The following is a 26,270-nucleotide window of genomic DNA, read 5'->3' as shown; positions in this document are numbered from 1 at the left end:
CCCTAACAACAAAAACTAAATGTTTACAAGACATACTTAAAATATAAGAATTCAGATAGATTTAAAGGCAAAAGATGACAATATATCAAGGAGAAATCAATTAACCATCAGAGTTGGTGGGAGAGAGACTTGAAAACAGCTCTCTCTCAGTAACTGATGAATCCCGTAGAAAATAACTACTGGGTCATGGATTTGGACAAGACAATCCACGGACACGACAGCACGATCACACATAGATATCACATTGTGCCCAATAATTTGAAAGGATGGATTTTTAAAATATGGAACACGAAAATATCAAGTATGATAAAACATGTAGGGAAATGGCCCTTTGTGCTCAGCTGGAGGGAATAGAAAATGGTCCGGTCATTGTGGAAAACAGCCCGGCAGAGCCTCAAAAACATTCACAGAGCACTACCAATTCCAACTCTGGGCACATATCCACACGAATGGAAAGCAAGCACACAAACAGATATGTGTTCACCCTATTCACAGCAGCATTATTAACAATGGCCAAGGGGTGAGAGCAGTCAGTGTGCATCAATGGATGAATGGGTCAATAAATGTGGTTCAGACACACAGGGACTATGACTCAGCCTTGAAAAGAAAATGAATTCTGACACCTTCTACAAGGATGAACCTCGAAGACACTGTGCTGAGCAAATTAATCCCGTCACATAAAGACAAATACCATTGAGTCCACATAGGGTGGCCAGGGGCTGGAGGAGGGGATGGGGAATTACTGTTTAATGGGGAAGAATCTCCCTTTGGGGAAATGTAAACGTTCTGGGGATGGTGGTGATGGTTGCACAACAATGTGAATGTGCTTACTGCCACTAAACTACATACTGAAAGATGGTTAATATAGTAAATGTTATCTGTATTTTACCACAATAAAAAGGAGGTGGGGGAAATGACACGCAAAATGTTGTTTGTTAAGTCCAATAAAATGATAAATGGTTATATATATATATATATATATATATATATATATAGATAGATAGATAGATAGATATACATATACATATACATATACATATATACCTTTTATGGAATTGACACTGTGCTAGGCCATTGAGGGGGGAGGAATGGAGAATGAGACATGTATTTGGCAATGAAGAAAGCATTATAGAATGAGAAAATACAACTAAGCCAAAATAAGGTATCTGTTCATTGAACTATTGTAGCATGCTGCTATTCAAGTAATGGCTTGAGAACAGTGTAAACATGTGTGCTTATGTGTGTGTTGTATGTGTATTAATTGATGGGTAGGAGGCCATATCCGAAGCCCTTAAACATGTCTGTTGGAACCTCAAGTGGCTATTTTGAGGGGAAGGACAATAGGTGTAGTCACTTGAAAAGCTATCAGCACTCCTCCCTGGCGCCATCCCAGCGGCCCCTCCACTGGCTCCCAGATCCAGCACGCTGGCCTTTACTGCAGCGGGGAACTCGGGGAACACAACAGCTGTTAAGCAAACAGATGATCTTAGAAGGGAGGACAAATCCCCGGTTATAAGAGGGGATCTCCAGGGCCTACCCTGGCGTGGGAGGAGAGCTGATTTCTCCAGGGGCCCCTCCAGGGGCTTTCTTTCATAATTCCATGTAGATGATTGGTTCTCATAGGCTTTTGCTGAACTGGTGAATCCATAGCCCAGTGGTCAGCAAACCACAGCTCGTGATTCACATGCGGCTCTTTGGCCCCTTGAGCATTCTAACGCCACTTCTTCAAAATAGACTCGCCCAGGCCGAAAACTGACTTCTGTACACTGGCCACGAAGTTTCAATCCCACTGTATGATATTTTGTGGAAGAGCCACACTCAAAGGGCCAAAGAGCCACATGTGGCTCGCGAGCTGTGGTTTGCCAATCACTGCCATAGCCAAAAGTTGCAGGTGAGAAACCAGTGTAGTCTTGGCCTTCACTTTAATAAGAGGAAAGCGGGAGCTGCGAGGATGTCACTCGCTCAGCAGTGACACGGTGACTTCCTTGCTGGACGGAAGGATAGTTTTTGAGCTCTGGAAGGAACGGCCTCCACTTTTTGTGCTGTTCACAATGAACGGCTGCAGATAAAACACACTTTTTGGTTAATGTGCATCATTATCTTTCACCCTATGGCATCTGCCCATTTCCATGGTACGACTCCTCCCACCGTGGCCAGAAGTGACTGCGCTGAGCCTGAGTCAGGAGGAGCTGGGCCGTGGCACAAAGTATCTCCATCCTATGGATACAAGGCACAGGCAGCCTCAAGGGCGTAGGGAGCAGTAAAATACAGTAAGAGAAAGTGATGAGTTTTCAGTATTTACTACTCTTATTTTTTTAAATATACTTTTATTGATTTCAGAGAGGGAGAGAGAGAGAGAAACATCAATGATGAGAATCATTGATCAGCTGCCTCCTTCCTGTACACTCTACTGGGGATCAAGCCCACAACCCAGGCATGTGCCCTGACCAGAAAATGAATCGTGACCTGGTTCATAGGTTGACATTCAACCACTGAGCAACACCGGCTGGGCTGCTATTCTTGTGTAAACATAATGGCTTGAAAACTTCCTGGAAGTTTAATAGTCACCTGCAGCAGACCAGGAGTGCAGGCCCCAGGAGCTCGTGTCTAGGGCAGGGTCTGCAGGTTGGCAGGTGGTGGCCAAGTGTGGACATGAAGCGCCCCACAGGCTGGGTTCTGCCAGGATCTCCTTCTGGGGGTGCGGGAAGTGAAGGGACCCCATAAAGCAGTCCAATTCACCAGGGGTCTACTTGGCTCTTTATAAATTGTGACCTTGTTCATCGGTGAGGAGTCCAAGACTTTTATTTTAATCCCACAAATGGTTGTTTTGGCAGGTGTGGCAGGAGGGGAAATAGCAACATGGGTGTGCAGTTTTACAGGCGACAGGAGGGCTCTGGGGGGAGCCGAGCCTGCTCTCAGCTGGGGCGCCGCAGCCAAGAGTGCCAAGTCCACATGCTGACTCCAGGTTTTGATTTTGCAATTATCCAAATGAGCTTAATGCTTCAAATCCTTGGTTTAGGAGTTTTTATTTGAAAGTTCTATTTTTAAATGCATCCGTGTTTGTATTGAAACTGCCCCAAAGACGCCTTCCTTCAGGGCCTTAATCCCTGGAAATAGAAAACCCGCCGGAAGAATGCGGGTGCTGCTCTGCTCCCCAGGTCCCAGGCAGAGAGCAGACCGAGGTCACCTTCGCGGTGGGTCCAGCCACAGGGGACCAATAGGTGTGAGTCCCAGTGACCAACTCAGGCTGCACAATAACCCGGGACACTTGTGCCTCCATGGGCCCTTTCTCCATAGAAAACATTAAAATTTTTATTTTATAACTACATTGATATAAAGGCAAAATATTAATATTACACATTAAAATATTTGCTTTGACTTAAAAGTTCACTTTTGTCTCCTAAAAATTTACACTTTCATGGGCTCCTAAAGTGCCCTGGGCCCTGATACGTAATAGCTTTTCAATATATATATTTTTATTGATTTCAGAGAGGAAGGGAGAGGGAGATAGAAATATCAATGATGAGAGAGAATTGCCGAAACCGGTTTGGCTCAGTGGTAGAGCGTCGGTCTGCGGACTGAGGGGTCCCGGGTTCGATTCCGGTCAAGGGCATGTACCTTGGTTGCGGGCACATCCCCTATAGGGGGTGTGCAAGAGGCAACTGGTCGATGTTTCTCTCTCATCGACGTTTCTAGCTCTCTCTCTCTCCTTTCCTCTCTGTAAAAAATCAATAAAATATATATTTTTTTAAAAATGATGAGAGAGAATCACTGACTGACTGCCTCCTGCACACCCCCTACTGGAGACTGAGCCCACAACCCGAGCATGTGCCCTGACCAGAATTCGAACCATGACCTCCTGGTTCATAGGTTGACGCTCAACCATTGAACCACACGGGCTGGGCTCAGCTCAACTTTTAAACTAAAATTATGAAGTATGACTATAGTATTTCCTGAAACTTATAAACCAAAGTAGAAAAAACATTTAATAATCCCATTTGTGTAGTTTATCAAAATAGTAACACCAGGATTTAACTCATCCATAAGACACAGTTATAATCAGAGACTTTCTAAAGCTTCATGAATGATCCTAAAATTTGATAAATGCTTACTTGTCTTATAAAACTTCAATTTATACAGAAAAGCAGCAAATGTCACAATATAAATGAAAAGGTGAATTTCCCTGAACTTTCTTCAAAGAAAAAAAAAAGGACATTCAAAATTTAAAAAATAAAAATGCTTGTAAATTTCTTCCAGGTATGAACTGAATTACACAACCCATACACTTATAGAAAAAATATGATTATTTTTAATGATTTATGTATAAAAGAAAAAATAAATTTTTATGGTACAATTTGAAAGACTACTTCATACAAAATTTTACCCTCATACAATGTATGTAATTTTTTGCAACAAAAATTTTAGTCATATATACAAATTCATAAATGGCAGACATCTTAACTTGAAGCAAAACAGGGCCATTCGGGATTGTGGCTAAGCCATTCGATTCAGTAGAAAACAGATTGTACGTTTATGAAGGACTAGTAACTAGAATGCCTCCCCACCTCCAATAAACTATTTAGTATAATCAGATCAAACAGAACTTTACAGTGCACTTTAGAAAGGAGAAAAAGACCAGTGTTTCTAAATGGCAGATCTTGGTAATCTGATCTTGAACTTACTCAGCTTAGAAAATCATATAACTACCTTAGTAAAAGATTTACTTTGGAAATCACACTAAGAAAAATCCAAGCTGTGCCACTTATGTTAACCCTCAAAGAATCAAAACTTCCCCAGGCAGTCCCAACACTTAACGGGCACTCCTTGGTTTACATAATAAATACAGCTTCTAGAAATAAAAGTATCAGGACCAGTAAGTACATCTCTGAACGATGAAACCCTTTATATACAAACCTGGAAACATGTACAGTATTGTATGTAAATGAAAACTAAATATAAACCATGTTTAAAATAAAACTTGGCTTTAAAAAATAATTTCTTCCCCCCATAAAAAGGTCATATCAAAAAAATTGGTAAATTGTGCCTCCTTTTAAGTTTTTCTTTCTCAGATTCCCCTCAACTACCCATCTCTCAGGTACACGGTGCACAGACCAGTCCGAAGGGAAGACGTGCTGCCGGGCCTGGGAGAGCAGGCCTCCTGCAGAGCCACACAGCACCCATCTGGGGAAGCGTAGGGCTGACGCAGAAGAAAGGGAGGATGGCCGGGACAAGCCCGTGTCCAGACAATGTCATGATGGCCACATTGAAATCGCCTTCTTAAATGTATGGACTTTATGGGTTAGAAACACAAGCAAAAGATAACAGGAGCCAATAAGAAAATTACATAAAGAATTATATACAATTAGGAAGAGGTTTTAAAAAGAGTTCACCTGCATTCTTATAAAAATACAGGCTGAATTAACTCTTTTTAAGTGCAAATGGATTAAAAATATAATCCATTCGTGCTCAGGCCTCATTCTATTTATAAAGTGCCTCGAAGAGTACAGTCATCCAACCTCCAGTATCTGACCTGCAGAAGTCCTCACCAAACCTGAAAACTGAAATCTACGGCCACTGTTCGCCAACAGCACTCCTGCCGGAGAACTTCAGTACAGAACCAACCTGCACAGGCTGCTGCGGACAGAACACGCCTGCAAAGTGATCCCACACAGGTGTCTGGCAGAGCTGTTTATATAGTGAGCAGCCTCGCCCGAGGAAGGCAGAAAACATGGTCTTTTTACACACTGAATGTGCCTACTGTTTTGAAAGCTCTGAAAATTCGTTGGATAACATTTGTTCTTTTTTTTGCAAATTGAGAGTTAAAGAGAAATAATGTTCTATCTGCCTTTTTATTTTCAAACTGAAGATGACTTCAAATCTTTGAAATTGTTCAGCTTTCACCTTCTTGAACTCAGATTGATACTGTACACCATTTTCTGAATTTTCTCCTCGTTCTTCAGGATGTTGGCCTTCACAGCACAGATCTTGTCCTGCTGGTCTTTAATCAGCTGCTCCAGCTCCGCCAGCTCCACCTTCAAGGGCTCCACGGCACTGTCCGTGATACTGACGGAACAAAACCAGCAGCTTGTAAGTATCCCTCTCATTCTAGATTTGCTTCTTAATTAAAACACTGAAAGACTACAAAAGTACTTATTTCATCCAAAGAAAAAGGGTAAAAATATAAATGTACATAATAATGACATAAAGGGACAGAAATCTCATGCCTGGGGAAGATCCACTCATTTTCACATCCCTGCCACAACCAAAAGTGCAGCTGAAAGTGAAACTTATACAAAGGAGGCTAGTATTTCTTTCTTTTTTCCACTGATTTTTTAGGGGGTGAGCGGGAGGGAGGGAAGGAGAGAGAGAAACATTGATGCCTCCCTCACACACCCCCACCAGGTCGAGATCAAACCTGCAACCTAGGTATATGCCCTTGTTGGGGAATCAAACCCAAGACCCTTTAATGAATGGGCATAGGCTCTAACCACTGAGCGGCTGACCAGGGCAAAAACACAGCAGTTGATACAGTTACATGCATCCTAGATTCACTGATTATAAACACCGAATATCAAACATTATTCTAAAATAATTTTTTAATGACTATTACATTTCTTTTATAGTAGCAATTTCAAAATGTGTTCACCAGCAGTTCTTTTAGTAAAGAAATAAAATACTTTTGAACTGTAAACAGACAAAACTTAGGGAATTTTGATAAAACACATGAAAAATATGGTATCCAAACAGCAGTTTCCTCTATTTTTTAATGCCTAAATCTGTTCTGTGTATGAACAGTAACTGCAAATCCCTTCTAACTGCTATAAAAAAAAAAAAAAAATGCACACCCCAATGTGAATGAGGAACCAAGACAATGGGGGCGGGGGGAGGGCAGGAAGGGAGGCAGAGGCCTGCAGACCTGGGGGGGAGTCCTGACACCGCCCCACACCCCCTCCATCGGACCTGCCCTGACCTCTGCTCCTTCTGCAGGGCCTCGGCATGCTGCTGGTTCTCATGATGCCACAGCTGCAGCTCGTTCTGCATGGCGTCCGCGTCCTCCTGGAGGTAGTCCATGATTTTGCCCAGGGGCAGCGCACTCTTGCACAGCGTCTGGATGGACAGGCGGAGCTTCTCTATCTCTTTGGAAACAATGTCCTTCTCCTTCTTCCACGCTGACTCCAAGGCAAGGGACCTCTCCTACCATCAGTGAAGAATATGGGAAGAAACATCTTCAGTCTATGGCAGGAGGGCACGGGGAGGGGTGGCCAGTCCAATGCTAGGTTGTGGGTTCCATCCCCCGTGGGGATGTGTAAGGGAGGCCACCCATCGAAGTTTCTCTCCCGCTGCGCCTTCCCCACTTTCATCCTCTTTCTTCCCCTTCCTCTCTAAATTCATAAGACATACCCTCAGATGAGGATTTTTTAAAGTTCCTTGTTCTCATAAACTGAGAATGCCTGTGTTCAAGATACAACAGAAGAGCAGACACCTACTATCGAGTGTCCTGTTTACCCAGAAATATTCCAGCATCAAACTCCAGCACATGTTAACTTTTCCACATACTCACAGAAAACATGAAGGCAGCATTTAACAAATGATAAAGTGACATGTGCAGGCGGCGTCCCCGAAACCCGAGGCTGTCCTCCGAGGTGAGTCCTGGAGGGCACCTTGGCCTGTGCTATCCCCCTGCCTGTTCCGCTCCCACAGGACAAAGGGAACCGTACGCCCACACCCATGCGCATCAGCCTCTTCTGCTCAACTGCACGTTCAAGGGTCAGCCATGTTGTCACTTGCACCCATATTTTACTCCTTTGCTCTGCTGAATGGCACTTCATTTTAGGGCTACACCGTGATTTATTCATCCTCCCCACGGCTGACTGACACATAGGTCATTCTTGGTCTGGGCTCTTACAAACCATGCAGCTCTGAACAGTCTCACACACATCCCAGCACACAAGGGCCCAGACATGCCATGTGTAGGGCCACCGGCTGTCAAAGGATTTGCCTGCCTCTAACCTTAGGACATAATGTCAAACAGTTCCCAAAGGGCTAACCCAATTGACATCAAATATGAAGCAGTATTGTACTTGTAAGCTCTGAGAGCTGCCGAGTCAGTGGCAGCTCTGCAGTGAGGGGTGCAGGCAGTCAGCACTGAGCCAGGGCCCTGGCCGCAGAGAGAAGCTGCCGCTCAGATCAGAACATGCATGGCCCCAAGCAACAACCTTTTAGGTGCAGAGCCTGTGCACGAAGCAACTACAGACAGAAATCACATGAGGAGAAATCACATGAACAGGTACAAGAGCTGTGCCACCTGTGGTTTTATCACTGCGCAGGAAGGGCCCATCGGGCCTGGGGTGATGTCTGACCTCTGCGACTTACCATCTATGTCATCTTGGACAAGATAACTTTTATGCTTTCGCTTCCTACTAGAAAAGGGGGAAGACACCTGTCTCACAGATCACTGAGGATTAAATAGAGAGACATATGCAAGTCCTTAGTCATAACAGGTGCTTTGTAAATGTCAGCTCTTGCTAGAATGATCATATTGTCCACATGAAGACTAACCAATTGGTAAGTTTCTCTCAGAGAAGAAAGGCAGGTAAAGGACCTCTCACAGCCGGTGCAGATCACTCGATGTTAGCTACTCCTACACACAATTCTGACAATGCAAAGGACCGAGGGGCGGCCTTGGAAGTCTGGGTAAGGTCAGCATAGGGAGCTTGGCATGAGACCAGGGGGCACTGAGGCTGAAGCAAAGGTTAGTGCACAGAACAGAGAAGACAACGTTCAGACCCGCCTTTCCCACCAAAATGAAAAATGGAAATAATTTAACACTGACATTAACAAAGCAAGCAGGCAACAGAGAAATGCAGAACTCAAATTCTCAACTAAAAGACTCCCTTCTCTACCTAAAGAAATCAAAGTAAGTTAAGAATATTACATTACTGGCCTAATACTGGGCATTTCAAACATTTTTATGAAAGGCTATTCTCATATATTTATCTTCCAGATGAACTTAAGAATATTCTTAGCCAAGTTACAAACCTCTACTGAACATTTATTAGAATTACATTAAATTTACAAGTTAATTTCAGAGAAATGACATCTCTATAATATTGTGTTTCCCATCCAGGAGCACAATGTCTTGATTTTTTCTAGACCTTTCCTATTTTTTGGTAAAATTCCTTGGCTTCTCAATCCAATTCCTAGAAAAGTCCTGTTAAAAGCACCCACACAAGCCTTTTTGCTCCCCTGGTTCAAAATACCTTTCTACCCCAGTTCAGATGAGTTTTCATCGAAATGGGTGCTGAATTGTATACATGCCACTTATTTTTAAGAGACAACACCCTTACTGGTGATATTATTTGGTTCAAGAATAATTTTTTGATTAAATGTAAGATAAGCAAGTCTCGTCTAATGAATGCTACAACTGACTTGCTTTTTTTTTTTTTTATTGAAACATCTGACTCTTTAACTGATGTAGCAGCACAAATGAGGAAGAAATTGACAAAGAAAACAGGACTATATTTTTCTAATAGGGAACAGTTTTCAATCCTAAAATATATTCCACTTCACAATTAATTATATAATAAAATACATGCTTTAGTAATTCCTAACCTTTACTTTTATTCTTCCAAAATAAACACAGAGTAAAAAGAAGAAAATTTTTGTTTTGTTAATATTCACTCAAGGGTATTTTTCCCATAGCTTTTTAGAGAGTGGGAGTGCAAAAGGGAGAGGGTAGAGAGAAAGGGGGGGAGGAGGGGAGAGAGAGAGAGAGAGAGAGAGAGAGAGAGAGAGAGAGAGAGAGAGATGGAGAGAGAGAGAGCGTGATGTGAGAGAGGTCAGGCTAAAAGCTCCACCCAGCAGATTCTGTGGGGCTCACCCAGGCCATGGCCCCTTCTCACCATGGCCTCTCCTCACTGTGTCCTGACCCTAGAACCCTCATGGGAAATGTCGGTTATGCCTCCTAACAAAGCTAGTCCTCAGTAGAGTAGTTTTCTTTACAGAGAGGAAGGGAGAGGGATAGAGTTAGAAACATCGATGAGAGAGAAACATCAATCAGCTGCCTCCTGCACACCCCCCACTGGGGATCGAGCCTGCAACCAACCAAGGTACATGCCCTGGACTGGAATGGAACTCAGGACCTTTCAGTCCAAGGCCCAAGGCTCTATCCACTGCGCCAAACCAGTCAGTGCGCCAAACCAGTCAGGGCATAGTCCTCAGTAGTTTGAAGGACTTTGTCCTCAGACCTCTTCAAACTACTGAGGGCTAGTCTTCTGTTGCTGGACCCAAGGTCATGGGCAGCTCCAGCTTCTGTAATGTGGGACCAAGTCCCTTCGGTTTTCCCCGAATGCTTTCCCGACCACATGTACTTTCCCGAGCTTCACCACGTTACAATCAGTCTGACTAAACCCAACCTCAATTCCAGTTCTATCCACTGATTTTCCTCCTCACATATTTCTTAGTGTGTCACAGTTAATATATATAAACACCATGTCTATACTACTTAGTAACTGAATTTACACCTACAGAATTAGGCTGTCAATCAAACTGAAGATATTTTGCCCTAGCTGGTTTGGCTAATGGATAGAGTGCTGTTGACCTTCAGACTAAAGGGTCCCAGATTAGAATCCAGTCACTTACCTGGGTTGTGGGTTCACCCCTCTCAGGTGCATAGGGGAGGCAACTAGTCAATGTATCTCTTTCACATCAATGTTTCTCTCCTCCTCCTCCCCCCTCCCTTTCACTCTCCTAAAAAGCAATAGAAAACATATCCTCAGGTGAGGATTAACAACAGCAAAAACAACCTTAAAACAAAAAAGAAAGTATGAAATTTACATTAAATTAGAATTGATATAACATGAAAAGAAAAAAAAAGCTAAGAGAATAAAAAACCCCTGAAAACTCAAAAGAGAGCAATCTTCTCCCAATCCCAAAGTGAGTTAACTACCATGTTTCCCTGAAAATAAGACATCCTCCGAAAATAAGACCTAGCGCATGGAAAGATAAGACATCCCCTGAAAATAAGACCTAGCTCAACTTTGGGAGAAAAAATTAATATACCGTAAGACAATGTCTTATTTTCGGGGAAACAGGGTACCTTTGAAACCACTGGTTATTATTCCAAAACATCTTCATTTACAAAGTTTAAAACACAAGTATTTTTAAAGTATAAGAAACACTAATAAAAGTGCTTTTCTGGTTGTTTTTCAAAAGCTTCATAAATCTGAAGAAGAAAAAATGTTGGCATGAACTAATATCTTACTATTAGCAAAGTTTAATATTTCCTCTTGAAAAGAGAACAAATAAGTCGGGATAATGAAAAAATGCTCAAAGCAGTCTGATTCACATATTTATTTATATTTATTTTACAATATATTATTCAATCCATTAGTACACTAAGAAATGGCTTTTCTTCCAACAAAACTTCAAAGACAGGCTGGAGAGATGCCCAGATTACAAATATGTATTTCCTTAGCATTTAAAAAAAGAAAAGGCTCCCTCCAAAAAAAGTAAAAAGTACTAAGACTAAGGGCACTCTATAACTTATATGTGAAAAACCCGGATTGCAGGTTTGATCCCCAGAGAAAACAACTAGTAGTTGAATTTGTTGTGTTGTTGTTAATCCTCGCCTGAGAATATTTTTCCATTGATTTTTATAACTGCACAAAGGACTTCATATTAAAGTAATATGTAAAATGTAAGAAAATTTAATATTTAATATTAATTTATTATTTAAGAAATTTAAAATTCAAGGCTAAAGCATGCTTAAAGAGAAATGTATAGTGAATATGTTAATTTTTAAAATGACAAAAAACTAAAAATAAATGAGCTAAGTTTTACACAAGAGGTTAGAAAAAGTAAACACCTAAAGAATTTAAAAGGGCCTTAACTGGTTTAGCACAATGGATAGAGCATGGGCCTGCGGACTGAAGGGTCCTGGGTTTTATTCCAGTCAGGGCACACGCCAAGGTTGCGAGCTTGATCCCCAGTGAGGGGCATGCAGGAGGCAGCCGATCAATGATTCTCCTCACTGATGTTTCTCTCTCCCTCTCCCTTCCTTTCTGAAATCAATAAAAATTTACTTAAAAAAAAAAATTAAAAAGAAAAGAGCAGAAATCACTGAAAACAACACAAAAGTGAGTATCTACAAAACCAAAGTTGATTCTTTGCTAGGAAGTGCCTTCTTCAGTAGTTTTTCAAAAGTCTCAAGGGAAAAAAAAGGATGACATTTCCAGAAGGAAAGAAAAACTTTAACTATAGATATATTTTTAAATCATAAAGTATACTTCAGCCATGTTCTTGCCATGACTTTGTAAAGCAAGAATGAAACGAACAATTTCCTGGAGAAGCACTGTGGAGATTGCTGGTCCACCCCATTTCTGACTTCTGAGAAGCTTCCTGCCACTGAGAGCAGCCACATGTGGCAGACGTGCTAGTTCCAGAACTCCTCGGCCCCAGCCAGGCAGGCAGCCTCCTCCACTTAACCCCTGTGCCTTGCAAATATTATCACCTCTGAGAGTGCCAGGCAGTGAGGACACCTGGCAACTTTTAGTTTATGTTAATGGAGCCCTTGATTGTTAGCCAAGCAAACTGATGCCTGCAATAAATATGTCACTTCATGGTTCCCTCAGTGACAAAAATGTGGCCAACATAACGTAAGTGGAAACGGTGTGCACAACTTCCAATAAATAGCCTGAGAGAGAAGGGGTGTGCCCTTCTCCTACTTCCTTTTCCTCCTTCCTTCTGACTGGAACTCAGTCCTGAAGGCTGGAACTGGGCAGCCAGAAGGTGCCCTGAGGCATCGAGGTCAGGAGGAAAGAGGTGGAAGGCGTCTGGGTCACTGCCACTCCAGGCTCTGGCGCATGAACTAAAGCACTTTTTACCTCATGTAAGCCACTACTGTTCCAGATCTTTCCTTCACTCATAGGTCAACTTGATCCTGATTCAAATACTAACTACCAAAAGAAACTAAAAAGGAAATAGGAAAACGGAATCATCCACTAAAGAAGCTGACTTGGTAAAATGGACAAAAAGGACCAGTTTGAGAGAAGAGGGCAGCCAGCCCTCAACAGGACCTCAACAGCACTGAGTGAGAGGAGGAGGAACCAGCAACTGGATGGAAGGACCCTTAGCCATAGAAGAAACGCAAAAACAGACAACAAATTACAAAGGCTGACCACTCCAGTCCTGGCCTGGAGGCAGACCCTCCACTGGGCTGAGGACGCAGTGAGGGACGGCAGGACAATGCCTGGCCTGTGGAAAGGACTCTGAGAGACTGAAATCCCACAGCCACTCACAGTGAGCCAGAACGTTGGGCCTCCCTCAGTGGAGCAAACAGTGCTCTTATGTGAGCCTCGGGCAGCATGCTTCTCCTGTGAGCATCTACAGGCTCACCAGTGCTCCTCTCACTGCATGGCTTTCATAGGCTATTTCAGGCCACGTCTTCATGACAAACCAGTCATGGTAAGCAGAATTATCTAAAACAACCATTAAATTAACGTGTGTAAAACAGGGAAATTACGGCTGCTGATACAACGAACTTTCTAAGAAATTGCTTTCTGTAAAACACACACACAATAAATACTTAATTGTTATTTTTCAAATGAATGTAACAGAAACCTGGACTTGACATTTGAGGCACACTGCCTGGCCTGCAGGCATTCACGCCAGGGTCACATGCCTAAGGGGCAGTGGCCAGCAGGAGGCCGTGGGTCCCCACAAAGTCTCATCTCACACTGTGAGAAAGACTGCTGGGAGGCATGGTACAGGAGCCTGTATTTAAAAACAAGATGTGAAAGCTCCCCTAGCCTCTCAATCAGTCGGTGCCAGGCGGCCAGCTCCCAACTCAGACAGCAGAGAAGGGATGGACGAGGCAGGAAGGGGAGGGCCACAGAGTCAGAGCAGAGCAGGCCATGGCCCTTGACTCTGAGCCCCAAGGCGAGGCTGCCGCCCACCCAGGGGAGCACTGACCCAGGGTCCAGGGAAGTGACAGCCACTGCAAGAGCCCGCAGTGTCTTTCCTCTCCACTGAGGGAGGGGGCGCTTTTCTATGTACAAACAGACATTACTGTGTAACCACATTCAAAAGGTGCTTCTAGTTTTTCCAAGTAAATGTATGAAATAGGCACTAAAATGCTGATATTTACAAGATATTCCAATACCTTCTCTCCAGGTCTGGGTGACAGCTGCAGCTTCTCATAATCTTTCTTTGTCTCCAGAATCTTTTTGACCAGTCCTCCTGTTGAAAAGCAGCAGCTTATGCTCCAGCTGTTCTCTGCCCTTTGAAGCTACTCTACTCTGAATGGGCAGAGGGGTGGCAAGAACACCCAAGTCCTCCTTCTTCTCCTTCTACACTGAACACAGCTTCAATCACCTTATTTGACAAAGATAGCCTGCATCAGACTGATACAACAGCTGGTGGTGGAAATTAACTCTACAGCTTCATAGTGTTTCAAAGAAATCAGCTCCTTGAAAGGGAACATGCCGGGTTGCAGGCTCAATCCCCAGTAGGTGGTATGCAGGAGGCGGCTCTAACACATCGATGTTTCTCTCTCTCAAATCAATACAAACATATTTTAAATTTAAAAAACCTGAATCTGATTAACTCTCTAGAACTAAGTTATAACAATGTGGAAAAGGGCATAATAGAGGGTATAAATAAGCAACACCTACATGTGAGAAACTCAGACAACTGGCTTCTTCAACAAATACATCATGAGGGAAAAGGGTGGGAGGACCAAGTTAAGTGAGACTTCAGTCGCCCTAACCGGTTTGATTCAGTGATAGAGCGTCAGCCAGTGGACTGAAGGGTCCCAGGTTCGATTCCAGTCAAGGGCATGTACCTTGGTTGTGGGCACATCCCCAGTGAGGGATGTGCAGGAGGCAGCTGGTTGATGTTTCTCTTCATCGATGTTTCTAACTTTCTATCCCTCTCCCTTCCTCTTTATAAATCAATTTTTTTTTTTTTTAAGAGAGAGACTTCAGTCAGATCAATTGTAATGCAGGGACCTTATCTGGACTGCCAAACTGAAAAATACACAAAACTGGAAAAGGGGGCATGGATGATATTATGTAATTTTTTTGTCAATATGGCAATGAATTTATGGGGGGTTTTTTGTTGTTTTTTTTGTTTTAAGAGCCCTTATCTTTTAGCGCTACATAGAGTGTGTTTCCCGAAGAACTGATGCCTGGAACTTGCAAAGGGCCTGGGGAGTGGGCTTGGGGGTAGAGGCTGAAATAAAACAAGATGAGCCTCACTGTGGGAGCTGTATGACAGGGTCAGGGGTCATTAGCCTATTCTCTGCTTTCATAGATGTATGAAATAAAGCAGATAAATTACAGAACTGTCCACCTGGCAATGACCCTGGAAGTCATGCAATTCCAAATGTAACCATACGGATAAGAAAAGGAGTCACCTACGAAATAGCTCACACCTGATCTCTAGGGTCTGGAGTGCTCCCTGGGTCCCCCAAGGATGGGAGCAGCATCCATCATCTCCCAGAATGAAAAGTACCAACCTCAGAGGGACCCGTGCCCATGGAGCCCTATCTACTGCTGGTCGGACTCCTGCGTCTGACCCTCCAATCCATACCAACACCAGCACTCACCGTGCTTCTCATCTTCCTCCAATTCCACTGCGTGTACCTGAGCAGGAAAGAAAGGAGAAAAATGAGATTCGGGTTTGTTGAATCCTCAAAATCCTACCTTCACGGATCTCATCAGAGGAATGGCGAAATTAGGGTAGAAAACTAACTGAAAAATTAGAGGGAAGTTCCGTCTGCATAAAACTGAGCGCTGGAGTGAACGTGCCATTACAAAACGCCCAGGCCAGGCCACTAACCGTTTCGAGCTCTGAGACCTCAGAGAGCGGGGGCGCAGCCTCCACCACGAACTGGTCATCCTCTTCGTTCTCTGAGTTCTGCAAATCGACAATCACATTGGAGACGGTTTGACCACTTCCTGTCCTGAATACAAAGAAATCAGACTAAGTTAGAAACCTTGTCGGTGATGTCTTCATCCACCCTGTGCATCTGGAACTGAATGCGAGGTTAGTGAGAGCAGCTCAGGACAGGGGCCTATCGCTCTCTGTGGGTGGCTGCCTGTCCGCTGTAGAATGTTTAGCAGCAGCCATGGCCCCAAACCCCCCAAGTAGATGCCAAGAATTTTGCCTCCCCTCCTCCCCAGTCATGATGCCACTCCAGACCTGGCCCCAATGTCCCCATCATCCCCGGGGGAGGGCGGTCCCTGGATGAGAACCTCTGTACAGCCTCCTGTCTTGGAGACCTGCTTGCCCTCCTCCCTCCTCTCAGCTCCTGCTCCTCCTCCCCAGACTCCTGGCGAATGAGGAAAACTGAGCGTCAGAGAGAACTCACCTCCCAGAATCTCACCCACATAGTAACTCTCCACATCCCCTTGCCCACTCAGGGATTCTGTTCCAACACCCTGGGCCTGCTTCCCCACATCACCAAATCCGCCCCCACAGGATCATCCTGCCACCCAAAAATGTGCTCATTCTCTCGTCTTAAAAACAAAACTAGTCACTTCCCTCGGCCCTGCCTTCCTTCCCACTCCCTACCGCCCTTCCTTTGCTCCTTTTGGTCTCTTTGCAACACAACTTGAGTAAATGTCTACACCTGCCGTTTCCAAGTCCGACCTCCTGCTCTATCTGAAACACTTACCCAGCCTGTTGACTTTTGTACCTTCGGATCCCACTGCATCCACTGGCAGGTTGTGAACTTACAAAAGCCCTACCTGGCCCGGGCCTTTACATTGTTTACAATTTGCTCATAACCTTTGTTTTTTTATTTCTGTGCAATTAAGCCTTTAAGTCTTTTTCCCTATTTTCCCCCTCATTGTTTTTATGCTTAGAAAATCCTCTATCCAGAGGTCAGAGAAATGCACTGGAACATCTTCCCCACATTTTGTAAAGGTGTAATTGTGGGAGTGCCTGTGTTCTCTCTCTCACTGATTTGAAAAGTGAGGCCATGTGTGGTTTCAGGTGAGGGTCTAACCCATTTTTTCTTTTTCTCAACAGCAAGTTTTCCCAGCACCACCCACTCCACCCCTTCCCCTGCAGCATGTGCCTGATTCCATTATCCTAAGGTCACACACACCCGAGAAGCCCCTTCCCTCCTGTGAGAGCGCCTCACCTGTCCGCTGTTAACACCTCCGCGCTGTCTTGTCGTTTCACTCGGGGAGGCGCTGGCCTGGCACTCCCAGGCCGAGGAATTCTTCTAAACCCAGACAGTGGAAAACCAAAACAGGGGTATCAACACTCCCACATTTCAAGTAGACAGAAAACCCAGGTCAGCTCAATACTCACTTCCAGCCACCATCTGCCTCCTAGTCTGCACATACTCTCAGAACATTAAAAAATGCCATTCACCTAAAAGTACCCATCTTTTAATCTTATATTTTCATTAATTTTAAGGTACAAAAATAACTATCAGTAATCAAAACATGACATAATTTAGCCATAATTATGCATTCCCCTAAATCTCTATCACCCAGGGACAGGAAGACTAAATGAAATACACAGTTTTTGCTTCTTAGTACAAATATTTCCTCAGAATTAAGCTCAAGCATTACATGAACTTCGGGAGATACAGAGAGGAGCTTCTCAGCTCCGCGTGGGGGGAGCACGGACCTGGCGCCAGACGGGAGCTCGGGGGGGACCTCAGGGTTCCCAGGCACCTCTGACTTCTCCTGGCCGACGGGCCCCACTTCTCCTTCTGATGGGACGGCACCCCAGTCAGCAGTTTGCAAAGGAAGGAACAGAAACAACGGATACATACTGGAGAAGACAGTAACCAAGTAATTGCAAATATAAAAGAGCTTTCTCATCCATCATTCTGCCGAAGATAAAACAGACACCTGGCATCTAACTCTGGTGAAGACCAGGGAAATGGGCTCCATCCAGCCCTGGCTCAGCTCCTCCAGAAACAGAACTAAAAAGGTAGATCGATCAATTCAGCACTTTAACTTAAAGGAAATACAACCAAAAGAAATGGGCACGTTAAATAACACATGTGCCAGGAGGCTCCCGTCACCACTAGTGACTAACAACAGGCAATCTGGTAAATACGGCATCGCCACAAGCAGACCTTTCGGTGTAAACAGTGCCTGTCAGTGTAAACATTTTAACATGTAACTAGCAGAGTACAGTGGTACATCTAATAATTGCATGTCCATACATGGGGTTCTAGAAGGTCTTCATTTGAGTTGTGAGCAGTGGAATTACTAGTGCTTCTCATTTTAAAAATTTTCTATTTTGAGTATGCCATATTAGATTTATAATCTGAACAAAACTGTCTTCACTTTGATAAAAATGATTTAATCTGTAAGTAACAAATCCAAACTATTAAGACAATTATAATTACTCCACTATTTAAAATAAAAGTGAAAATCCATCAGAATTTGAATTTTGAAAATATACTTTATAATCTGGAAAGAAATCCTTTGAAATGTATGTGTGTGTGTGTGTGTGTGTGTGTGTTGTGTATATATATATATATATATATATATATATATATATATATTTTTTTTTTTTTTTTTTTTTTTTTTTTTTTTTTTTTTCCTCCAGAGGGGAAGGGAGAGGGAGAAACAGAAATATCAGTGATGAGAGAGAATCATTGATTGGCTGCTTCCTTTATGCCCCCTACTGGGGATAGAGCCTGCATGTGCCCTTGACTGAAATCAAACCCGGAACCCTTCAGTCTACAGGCTGACGCTCTATCCTCTCAACAAAACAGGCTAGGGCTTGAAATGTATTTTTGACACATAAACTATGCAGATTAAATCTTAAATTGGGATAGTTTTATTAACACATCTATAAGACATAAATCTAAGAGCATGTCTGCATCTGTACACGTGTGCACACAATTCATACCGACTCACTCAGCACCATTCCTTACCTGAAACATTAGGGGAATCACCTGAAAAAAAGAAAAAGAACACATCAGAGACTCACTTTTGTGTTAGTAAATCTCGGAATACAAAATGAGCAGAACAGTATTAGAGAAAAATACATAATTCGGATTTTATTAGGGGGAAATGGTTATTTCTTTAAAACTTCTTTTCTAGTCACTGTCACTGTCTTATTTTCAAAGGTAGAAAAACAAAGAACAAAGAAAACTATGAGTCATAACATGTTATAACAGGAAACTGGTATGAAGAAAGTGTGTCATAGAGACAATGAAACAGGCAGGACAAACACTGACTGACTCCGAATGTGCGGGTCCAGGCCATTCCTCGAGGGAACCACCGGCCACGGTTAGGACTCTGGTGAGACCAAACAACCAGCCTTCCATAACTGGCCAGTCAGGACTTTTCCATCAGCTCCTAAATCAGAAGAAACTTTCTCAAGCTCCACAGGAGCCGACCTTTGCACTTGTCACTGGGGTCCTTATTCTTCAAGTGCTGCTCAGGGCACAGGTACCTGAGCAGAAGCATCGTAGCGTGGGTGGGTTCAACCCACAGGTGGATTGTCCTTTTTTGTATAACTCTTAGAATGCTTGAACACTGCACGCCCCTGGGTCACTGGGAGGACCCACATGCCAACGCAGGGTGAAGAGCACTCTCGGCCCCCTGGTCTGTCCACCCGCAGGAGGACTTGACTCTCCACTGACTATGGAACACCACACAGAGAGCCACAGCAACGGTGCCTAGGGGAAAGGGAAGCCCCACAGGGTGACAGCAGAGGCCAGGCCTGGTGACCAGAGGGGGCCTGAGGAACTGGAGGGGCGGTTAAGAGGGGCCTCGAGAATGTGGTCTAGATGACACCAAGGTGAGAACATGCACATGGCAATTTCAGTCCCCATGACCTCAATGTGACAAAGCCACTCTGAAAGCATCATGGCTTCCTGCTGCTAAACTCCCACACGGCCATGACACCTAGTGGGAGTGGGTCCCGATGCTCCTGTCCCCCACATGGGCCTCTGTGCTTTGAGGCTCCTGGTGGCCGGCCTGCCTGCCTCCTCCTGCCCAAAGGCTATCCCCAACCCAGTGGCAAAGTCCCTTGCAGCTCTGGTGCACACCACTGTCCTAAGTCCGCTTTGTGCACACTAACATACTCACTGCCCAGGGCCTGACACATTAGGCCTCCAACAGGTGTTTTCTGTTTGAGCAAATGGACAAACATCAGCCGCACCTGGCCACACTGCCACCCAGCCCCAGCAGCCCCAGGCCACCCAGCACCCGGCCCGCACAGCCTGCTTCTCGAGGAGGCCCCGGCACTCCCCTGGCCTGTTAGACACTCCAGGCCTTAGAAGACAAATGCAGAATGTGCATTTCACAACTTTTTTTAAAATGCTAAGAAAACTATGCCAAAAGCAGAGACTAACCAGGTACAACCTAAGACACTGAAAGAACATTACAGACAGAAAACCATGGTCATGACAGTGTTGTGAGCTGATAAAAGTCTTCTTTGAACATGAATTCAATGGAGTGTGCTCAGCCTGTGAGAGGCCCAGCAGTGGCTAAGGCTGGCTTCAGGATCATTCTTACACTCCAGGACTCTGCACTTGACCTTTCTCCGAAAAAACTCCAAGGACACGGGACAGGCTGGTGCTATCCATCAATGACTAGAATATTCCACTCTCATTTATGTAGAGGAGAAAGGGAGTCAGTGGCCATGTCCAGGCCTGGCGTATGAAGGTAAAGGGCCACAGACCCGAGGGGACCCTATATCTCTGACGGGACCCCAAGAAGAAAGGTGCCCACAAGAAGCACTGCATCGGGGGACTCAGTTCCCCAGGAAAGGAGTGAAAGAGCCATCCTTACCTTTCTGCTTCACTGCTGGTTCTGGCTCGGGGTTGTCTCTCCACAGACTAGATGGGTTACCATCTGAAACACTAGCTGAGTTAGTATTAGCTTCTGCCGGTCCTGATATGAAACAGTTTGAAACGGGTAGTTAAGACTGTGCACTGCAGGCTGGTGGCTTTACCACAGAGCCCACTAGGTGACCAGCAATGTATAGTGGACACACCAAAGGCGGTCCCCAGGGGGAGCATTTGAGATCTTGCTCCCAGGAATAGGTTCTCATTTTGGCACAAATAAACTCTCATAAAAATTAAAAAAAAAAAAAAAAGGTCCCCAGGTGCGGCTCCAGGGTCCAAGGGAAGGAAGGGTGCACTGTGAGCAGGGCCCACTCAGCCCAGGCGGGGGCCTGGGGGCCCTTCCCCCCCCATTTCTAGAAGCGCCTCCCACTACTGCCAGGCCTGGGGCTTGCGAAGCTGCAAATAGGCAGTAATCTCAGGAAAGCAAGAGGAAAAGAAAAATATTTTTGGCATGGTGTATAGGCCTAGATATCTTAAACGCTCCCAAATATCTGCCTACCAATTAATCACTAATGTGCCAATGTTTATAAAATTAGGGAAAAATATCCAATATCTGAGAAATGTTTTTCCTGTTTTAAAAAAGGGGGGAGGGACAGAGAGGTACAGGAGGGACAGATTTTTAATTGTGGCAGGATCCTGGGCTGGAAAGAGACCACTAAAGGACCCAACTGTCTCAGAAGAAACTGGGTGACAAAAAATAAAATTAAAAAATGTTCCCTTTCCTGAAACACATCTTATAATTTCTCAAAAGTATTCAAAGAAATGGCTTATGCCAGCCTGCCATTAACTACCAAAGAACTGTTTTATTTTATGTAACAGAAGGACATAAATAGATGACATAATTTTTTAATGTGATTTTTTAAAAATCTTTAAAATGATACAAACAATCTGATTCAAGTGCTCAATTACTTACGATATCTTATAGAGGGAAGACAATGAAGTAATATGAAATATTAACTTCTAGACAAACATAAGTATCAGCTTGGCAGATATATCGATAGATTATCAATTTTAGAAGAAAACACCCCAATAATTTTGTTACATTTTATTTGAAAGTATTAAATATTTTCTATACTCTACAAAACCCACTAGCACAATAAGTAAATTACAAATGTACTATCTTTATTCTGTAGTTTAAGGAGATTAGTGACACTTTGCACAATTTTATCATTTTAAAGTTCTGGTTATTTTCTTGAGTAAGCTTCAAATTTACAAAAATAGAATAGAGAAACAGGCTATATATTCACTAATTATACAACTAATTCTTAATCACAGAGGGAAGGTTAACCAGTTTGCCAAATAACACTCAAAGAAATAATACACTCATATTAAAATTACTATGACCTGGAAAGGAAAAAAAGGCGCACTAGCGCCATCTGTTGTCTAAACTTCCAGGAACCAAGGAACCTCACTGGTCAGGTGTTGAATGGTCATCAAGACCTCTCAAGTTCTGACACAGCTTAAGCAGCTGCCAGAGAGTCCAACGAGATCTCGGTGCACCCCAACGGGAAACAAGGTAAAGAGCACAGTGCACCTGCATCAGGGTGAGGGGGAAGCAAAACGCTCTGCCCAATCCAAGCAGGCCTTCAGGTTTAACAGAAATATGGGTAGTGAGGAGTAAAGTGTTATTATAAGTTAAATGACACCACAAAGAAACAACCAGACAAATCCAGAAGTGAACATTCTACAAGACAAAAAACCTCTCCAAAAATGTGCTGGGATAAAAGGGCGGAGGAGGGAGGATATTCCAAATTCAAAGTAAAGAGGCAAAAATTATAATAAAAATATAGTGTATTAATCTTAACTGGGTCCTGGTTTTAAAAACTTAAGAACTTTTTTGAGACAATCAGAATACAGCCTGGGTTTTTTAAGAGTATCGGGGTTTAGATGGTAAGAGAATTTTGTTAGGTGCAACAATAATTTTGTGGCTATGTAGGAGTATGTCTCTTTTATTTTTTATTTTTTGAGCTGCATGCTGAGATATTTAAAGGGTAAACTATAGATGTAACTGTTAGGATGTTTTCAATATACTGTGAAATAGTTCATAAAAATACATAGCTATATAAGATCTGGAAACAGCCCAGGTGCCCATCAGTAGATTGAGTGGGTAAAAAAGCTGTGGTGCATTTACACCATGGAATACTATGCAGCAATAAAAAAGAATATCTTATCCTTTGAGATAGCATGGAGGAACCTGGAGAGTATCATGCTAAGTGAAATAAGTCAGAGAAAGAAAAGTATCATATGATCTTACTCATACGTTGAGTCTAAGTAACAAAATAAACTGATGAATGGAGTGGATCCAGAGCATGGAAGCATGGAACAGAGTGTGGAACAAAATGAGGCCAAGCATAGGGGAGGGAGAGAAACCTGGGTGGGGGAGTGGGGAGGGAGGCTGGAGGAGGTCAATGGGGGAGGAAGAGAGACATCTGTAATACTTTCAGCAATAAAGAATTAAAATAAAGTAAAATTATGCAGCTATTAAAGAAGCAAACATGACAAAATGTCATCACCACTGGTTCTAGGTGAGAGGTATACGGGTCTTAATTATTCTTTTTTTTTTTTTTACATATATATATATTTTATTGATTTTTTACAGAGAGGAAGAGAGAGGGATAGAGAGTTGGAAACATCAATGAGAGACGATCATCGATCAGCTGCCTCCTACACACCCTCTACTGGGGATGTGCCCGCAACCAAAGTACGTGCCCTTGACTGAAATCGAACCTGGGACCTTTCAGTCCGCAGGCCGACGCTCCATCCACTGAGCCAAACCGGTTTTGGCAGGGTCTTAATTATTCTAATCTCTCTACTTTCTGTATCTTTCACAATAAGAAATTTTTAAAAATTAAATGAGGTTCTCTAGCAAAGTAAAGATATGGATGGCTTTCTATTCCGGGAAAGCTGGGACTGTCCAACCACAGTAAAAAGAACAGGCTTATCAGGCAGCTTGCACCAAAGTATCAAGTAGGAGAAATAGTTCATATTTTAAAAATTAAATAAATTCCTTGTGGAAGTCTTCAATCCACCTGAAAAAGCAAATGATAACAATAAAACCATGAACTCTCCTGCTGCCCCTGACAACACAAAGCCAGCCACCTGGCATTGGATAGGCGCAGCATGGGCACACAGAGCTCTCTGTAAACTCAAGTGTGTTTAAGGAGCAGAGTGGTATGGCATGCCTATGGCAGGCCAGCCACCTTGTGGACATCATCTCATTCAATGAAAGGAGGACCATGGGCTTGCAGGGGGTAGGGGGTGGAATTCTTCCCAAGGTCTGGGACTACACTGGCCACTCCGTGCCCCACTCCTCTCCTTTGGCCCAGGGCCTGCCTGGGAGCTCCCTCCTGGGACCCTGCCTACCAGCTGAGAGAAGCTCCCGCAAAGATGACATAAATGCACCACCCCAAGAAGCAACTGCACTGCAGCATGGGGGCCCTTTGTGAGAGCGTTTTCATTGTAAGAAGTCGTCCTGCTCCAGTTCAGTGCCCTTTATTTCAGTCATCCCGCATGCTGGAGACCCAGATAAACCACACAGAGCTGACCCACTTGCAACAAACAGCCAAGGACACCTCACAGTGGCTGGGGACCCACTGGAGCAGGGCTGCAGACACACAACTTTCAGAAATGTAGTTCTTAAGGGGAAACACATGGTAGGAAAGACATGCCTATCATTCTGCTAGCCACAGGCATAAAATTTTTTAAATCAGAGATATAAGGTAGTTCAGCCTAAAAAGTTTTTATTTTTCCCTACTGACAGATTTACACTCTTTCTTCCCTTCAGTTACACTAAAGAATTCTAGTATTTTTGAAGAATTTAGTTTAACATCACAGAAGGCTACAATTACTGGTATTTAATTAAGATCATCCCATTTGAATTCCAAATTCATACATCTAATGGCTCCTTATCAGTAGGTGAGGATGTGTGCCCACGTCACACTGCCGACCTCAAACAGAGAAAGAAAGGCAAGCCACAGAAAAGCTCCCCACGTGCCCACAGCAAGCACTTCCCAGTCTTCCCTGTGGGCATCTTCTAGAAGAGAGCGGAGAAAGATGGAAAACTGGAAGATGATTTCTCTAACACCCACATCATTTTGTAAATCCCAACAGCAAGATGAAGACAGCATTTTGGTTTAGACCAGTGGTTCTCAACCTTTTTTGGTTCTGCCCCACCTAAGCATCTTTAAATTTCTGATACCCCCCGCCCTGTGACATACTCCTATTCATATGGGGGAAGCCTAAAAGGCCATTAACGTGGTCCAAGCAAGCTTCCAAAGGACATGGCACCCGTGAAAGAGAAAAGTGAAAGAACGAAAGTACACTTGAAGTACTGAGTAAGAAATCACTAAGAAACTGTAAAAAAAAAAAAAAAAAGTAATAATATGAAGTGATATGAAAAAATAGCAAATATTCAAAACATACAATAGAGAACTGAAATGCACAAATATGTCACAATATATATTAATATATTGTATATGAGACCCCCTAGAACCATAAGAAATGCAAAAAATCCACGTTAATAACTCAGTTTTGAATTACCCACCCCCTTAAAAATCAAATTGCCCCCCTGCGAGGCATGTGTCCCACATTGTAAACCACTGGTTTAGATGCAAAAATAACTTGTGCTGCCCTGGCCAGTGTTTCTCTGTGGTTAGAGCATTGGGCTGTGCACCAAAGGGTCTCAGGTTCAATTCTTGGTCAAGGGCATGTACTTGGGTTGCAGGTTCAATCCCAGGCCCTGGTCAGGGCACATGTGGGAGACAACCAATTTATGTGTCTCTCTTGCATCAATGTTCCTTTCTCTCTCTCTTTCTCCCCCTCCCTCCCTCTCTTTTACTCTAACAGAATCAATGGGAGCCCTGCTTGCATATCTCAGTGGTTCAGCTTCTACCTATGAACAAGAAGGTCACAGTTCAATTCCCAGTCATGGCACATGCCCAAATTGTGGGCTTGATCCCCAGTAGGGGGCATGCAGAAAGGAGCCGATAAATGATTCTCTCCATCATTGATGCTTCTATTTCTCTCTGAAAATCACCAAAAAATATTTTTTAAATCAATGGGAAAAATATCCTTAGGTGAGGATTAACAACCTTAAAAAAAATAAGTTGTAGCCCTAACCAGTTTGGCTCAGTGGATAGAGCGTCAGCCTGCGGACTCAAGGGTCCCAGGTTTGATTCTGGTCAAGGGCATGTACCTTGTTTGTGGGTACATCCCCAGTAGGGAATGTGTACGAGGCAGCTGATCGATGTTACTCTCTCATCAATGTTTCTAACTCTTTATCCTTCTCCCTTCCTCTCTGTAAAAAAATCAATAAAATGTATTTTTTTTTTTTTTTAAATAATGAGTTGTACAAAAAAAGAGCATGGAATGGTTAAGAGCTGTTGTTCATCTTTATCATGTAACACAGCAAGTTAAAGTAAATAGAATATCAACT

The 26,270-nt window shown here is 43.5% G+C and overlaps 1 protein-coding gene across 9 annotated transcripts in view; it reads right to left on the bottom strand.

Moving 5' to 3' along the window:
- Positions 1-4,286: 4,286 nt before the first annotated feature.
- The window catches only part of TRAF3IP1 (TRAF3 interacting protein 1), a 35,425-nt gene continuing 13,441 nt past the window's right edge, over positions 4,287-26,270 (bottom strand). For 2 of the 9 annotated variants that reach the window (XM_036421466.2, XM_036421469.2), the window contains 9 exons: positions 20,781-20,882; positions 18,914-18,934; positions 17,647-17,731; positions 17,150-17,233; positions 15,841-15,964; positions 15,608-15,644; positions 14,162-14,238; positions 6,971-7,194; positions 4,287-6,063 (listed from right to left, as the gene is read on the bottom strand). In XM_036421466.2, the coding sequence (XP_036277359.1) occupies positions 5,898-6,063; positions 6,971-7,194; positions 14,162-14,238; positions 15,608-15,644; positions 15,841-15,964; positions 17,150-17,233; positions 17,647-17,731; positions 18,914-18,934; positions 20,781-20,882 (920 nt within the window). In that variant the 3' untranslated portion in view covers positions 4,287-5,897. Of the gene's footprint in view, positions 6,064-6,970; positions 7,195-13,529; positions 13,560-14,161; positions 14,239-15,607; positions 15,645-15,840; positions 15,965-17,149; positions 17,234-17,646; positions 17,732-18,913; positions 18,935-20,780; positions 20,883-26,270 lie in introns of those variants that run through there. The other 7 variants (XM_036421468.2, XM_036421470.2, XM_045575248.1 and 4 more) reach the window with 5 other exon arrangements.

Source organism: Pipistrellus kuhlii, unplaced genomic scaffold (assembly GCF_014108245.1).
Source record: "Pipistrellus kuhlii isolate mPipKuh1 unplaced genomic scaffold, mPipKuh1.p scaffold_m20_p_7, whole genome shotgun sequence".
Taxonomy (NCBI): domain Eukaryota; kingdom Metazoa; phylum Chordata; class Mammalia; order Chiroptera; family Vespertilionidae; genus Pipistrellus; species Pipistrellus kuhlii.
Note: the sequence above shows the minus strand (reverse complement) of the source record. Positions and strands in the feature narration are given on the sequence as shown.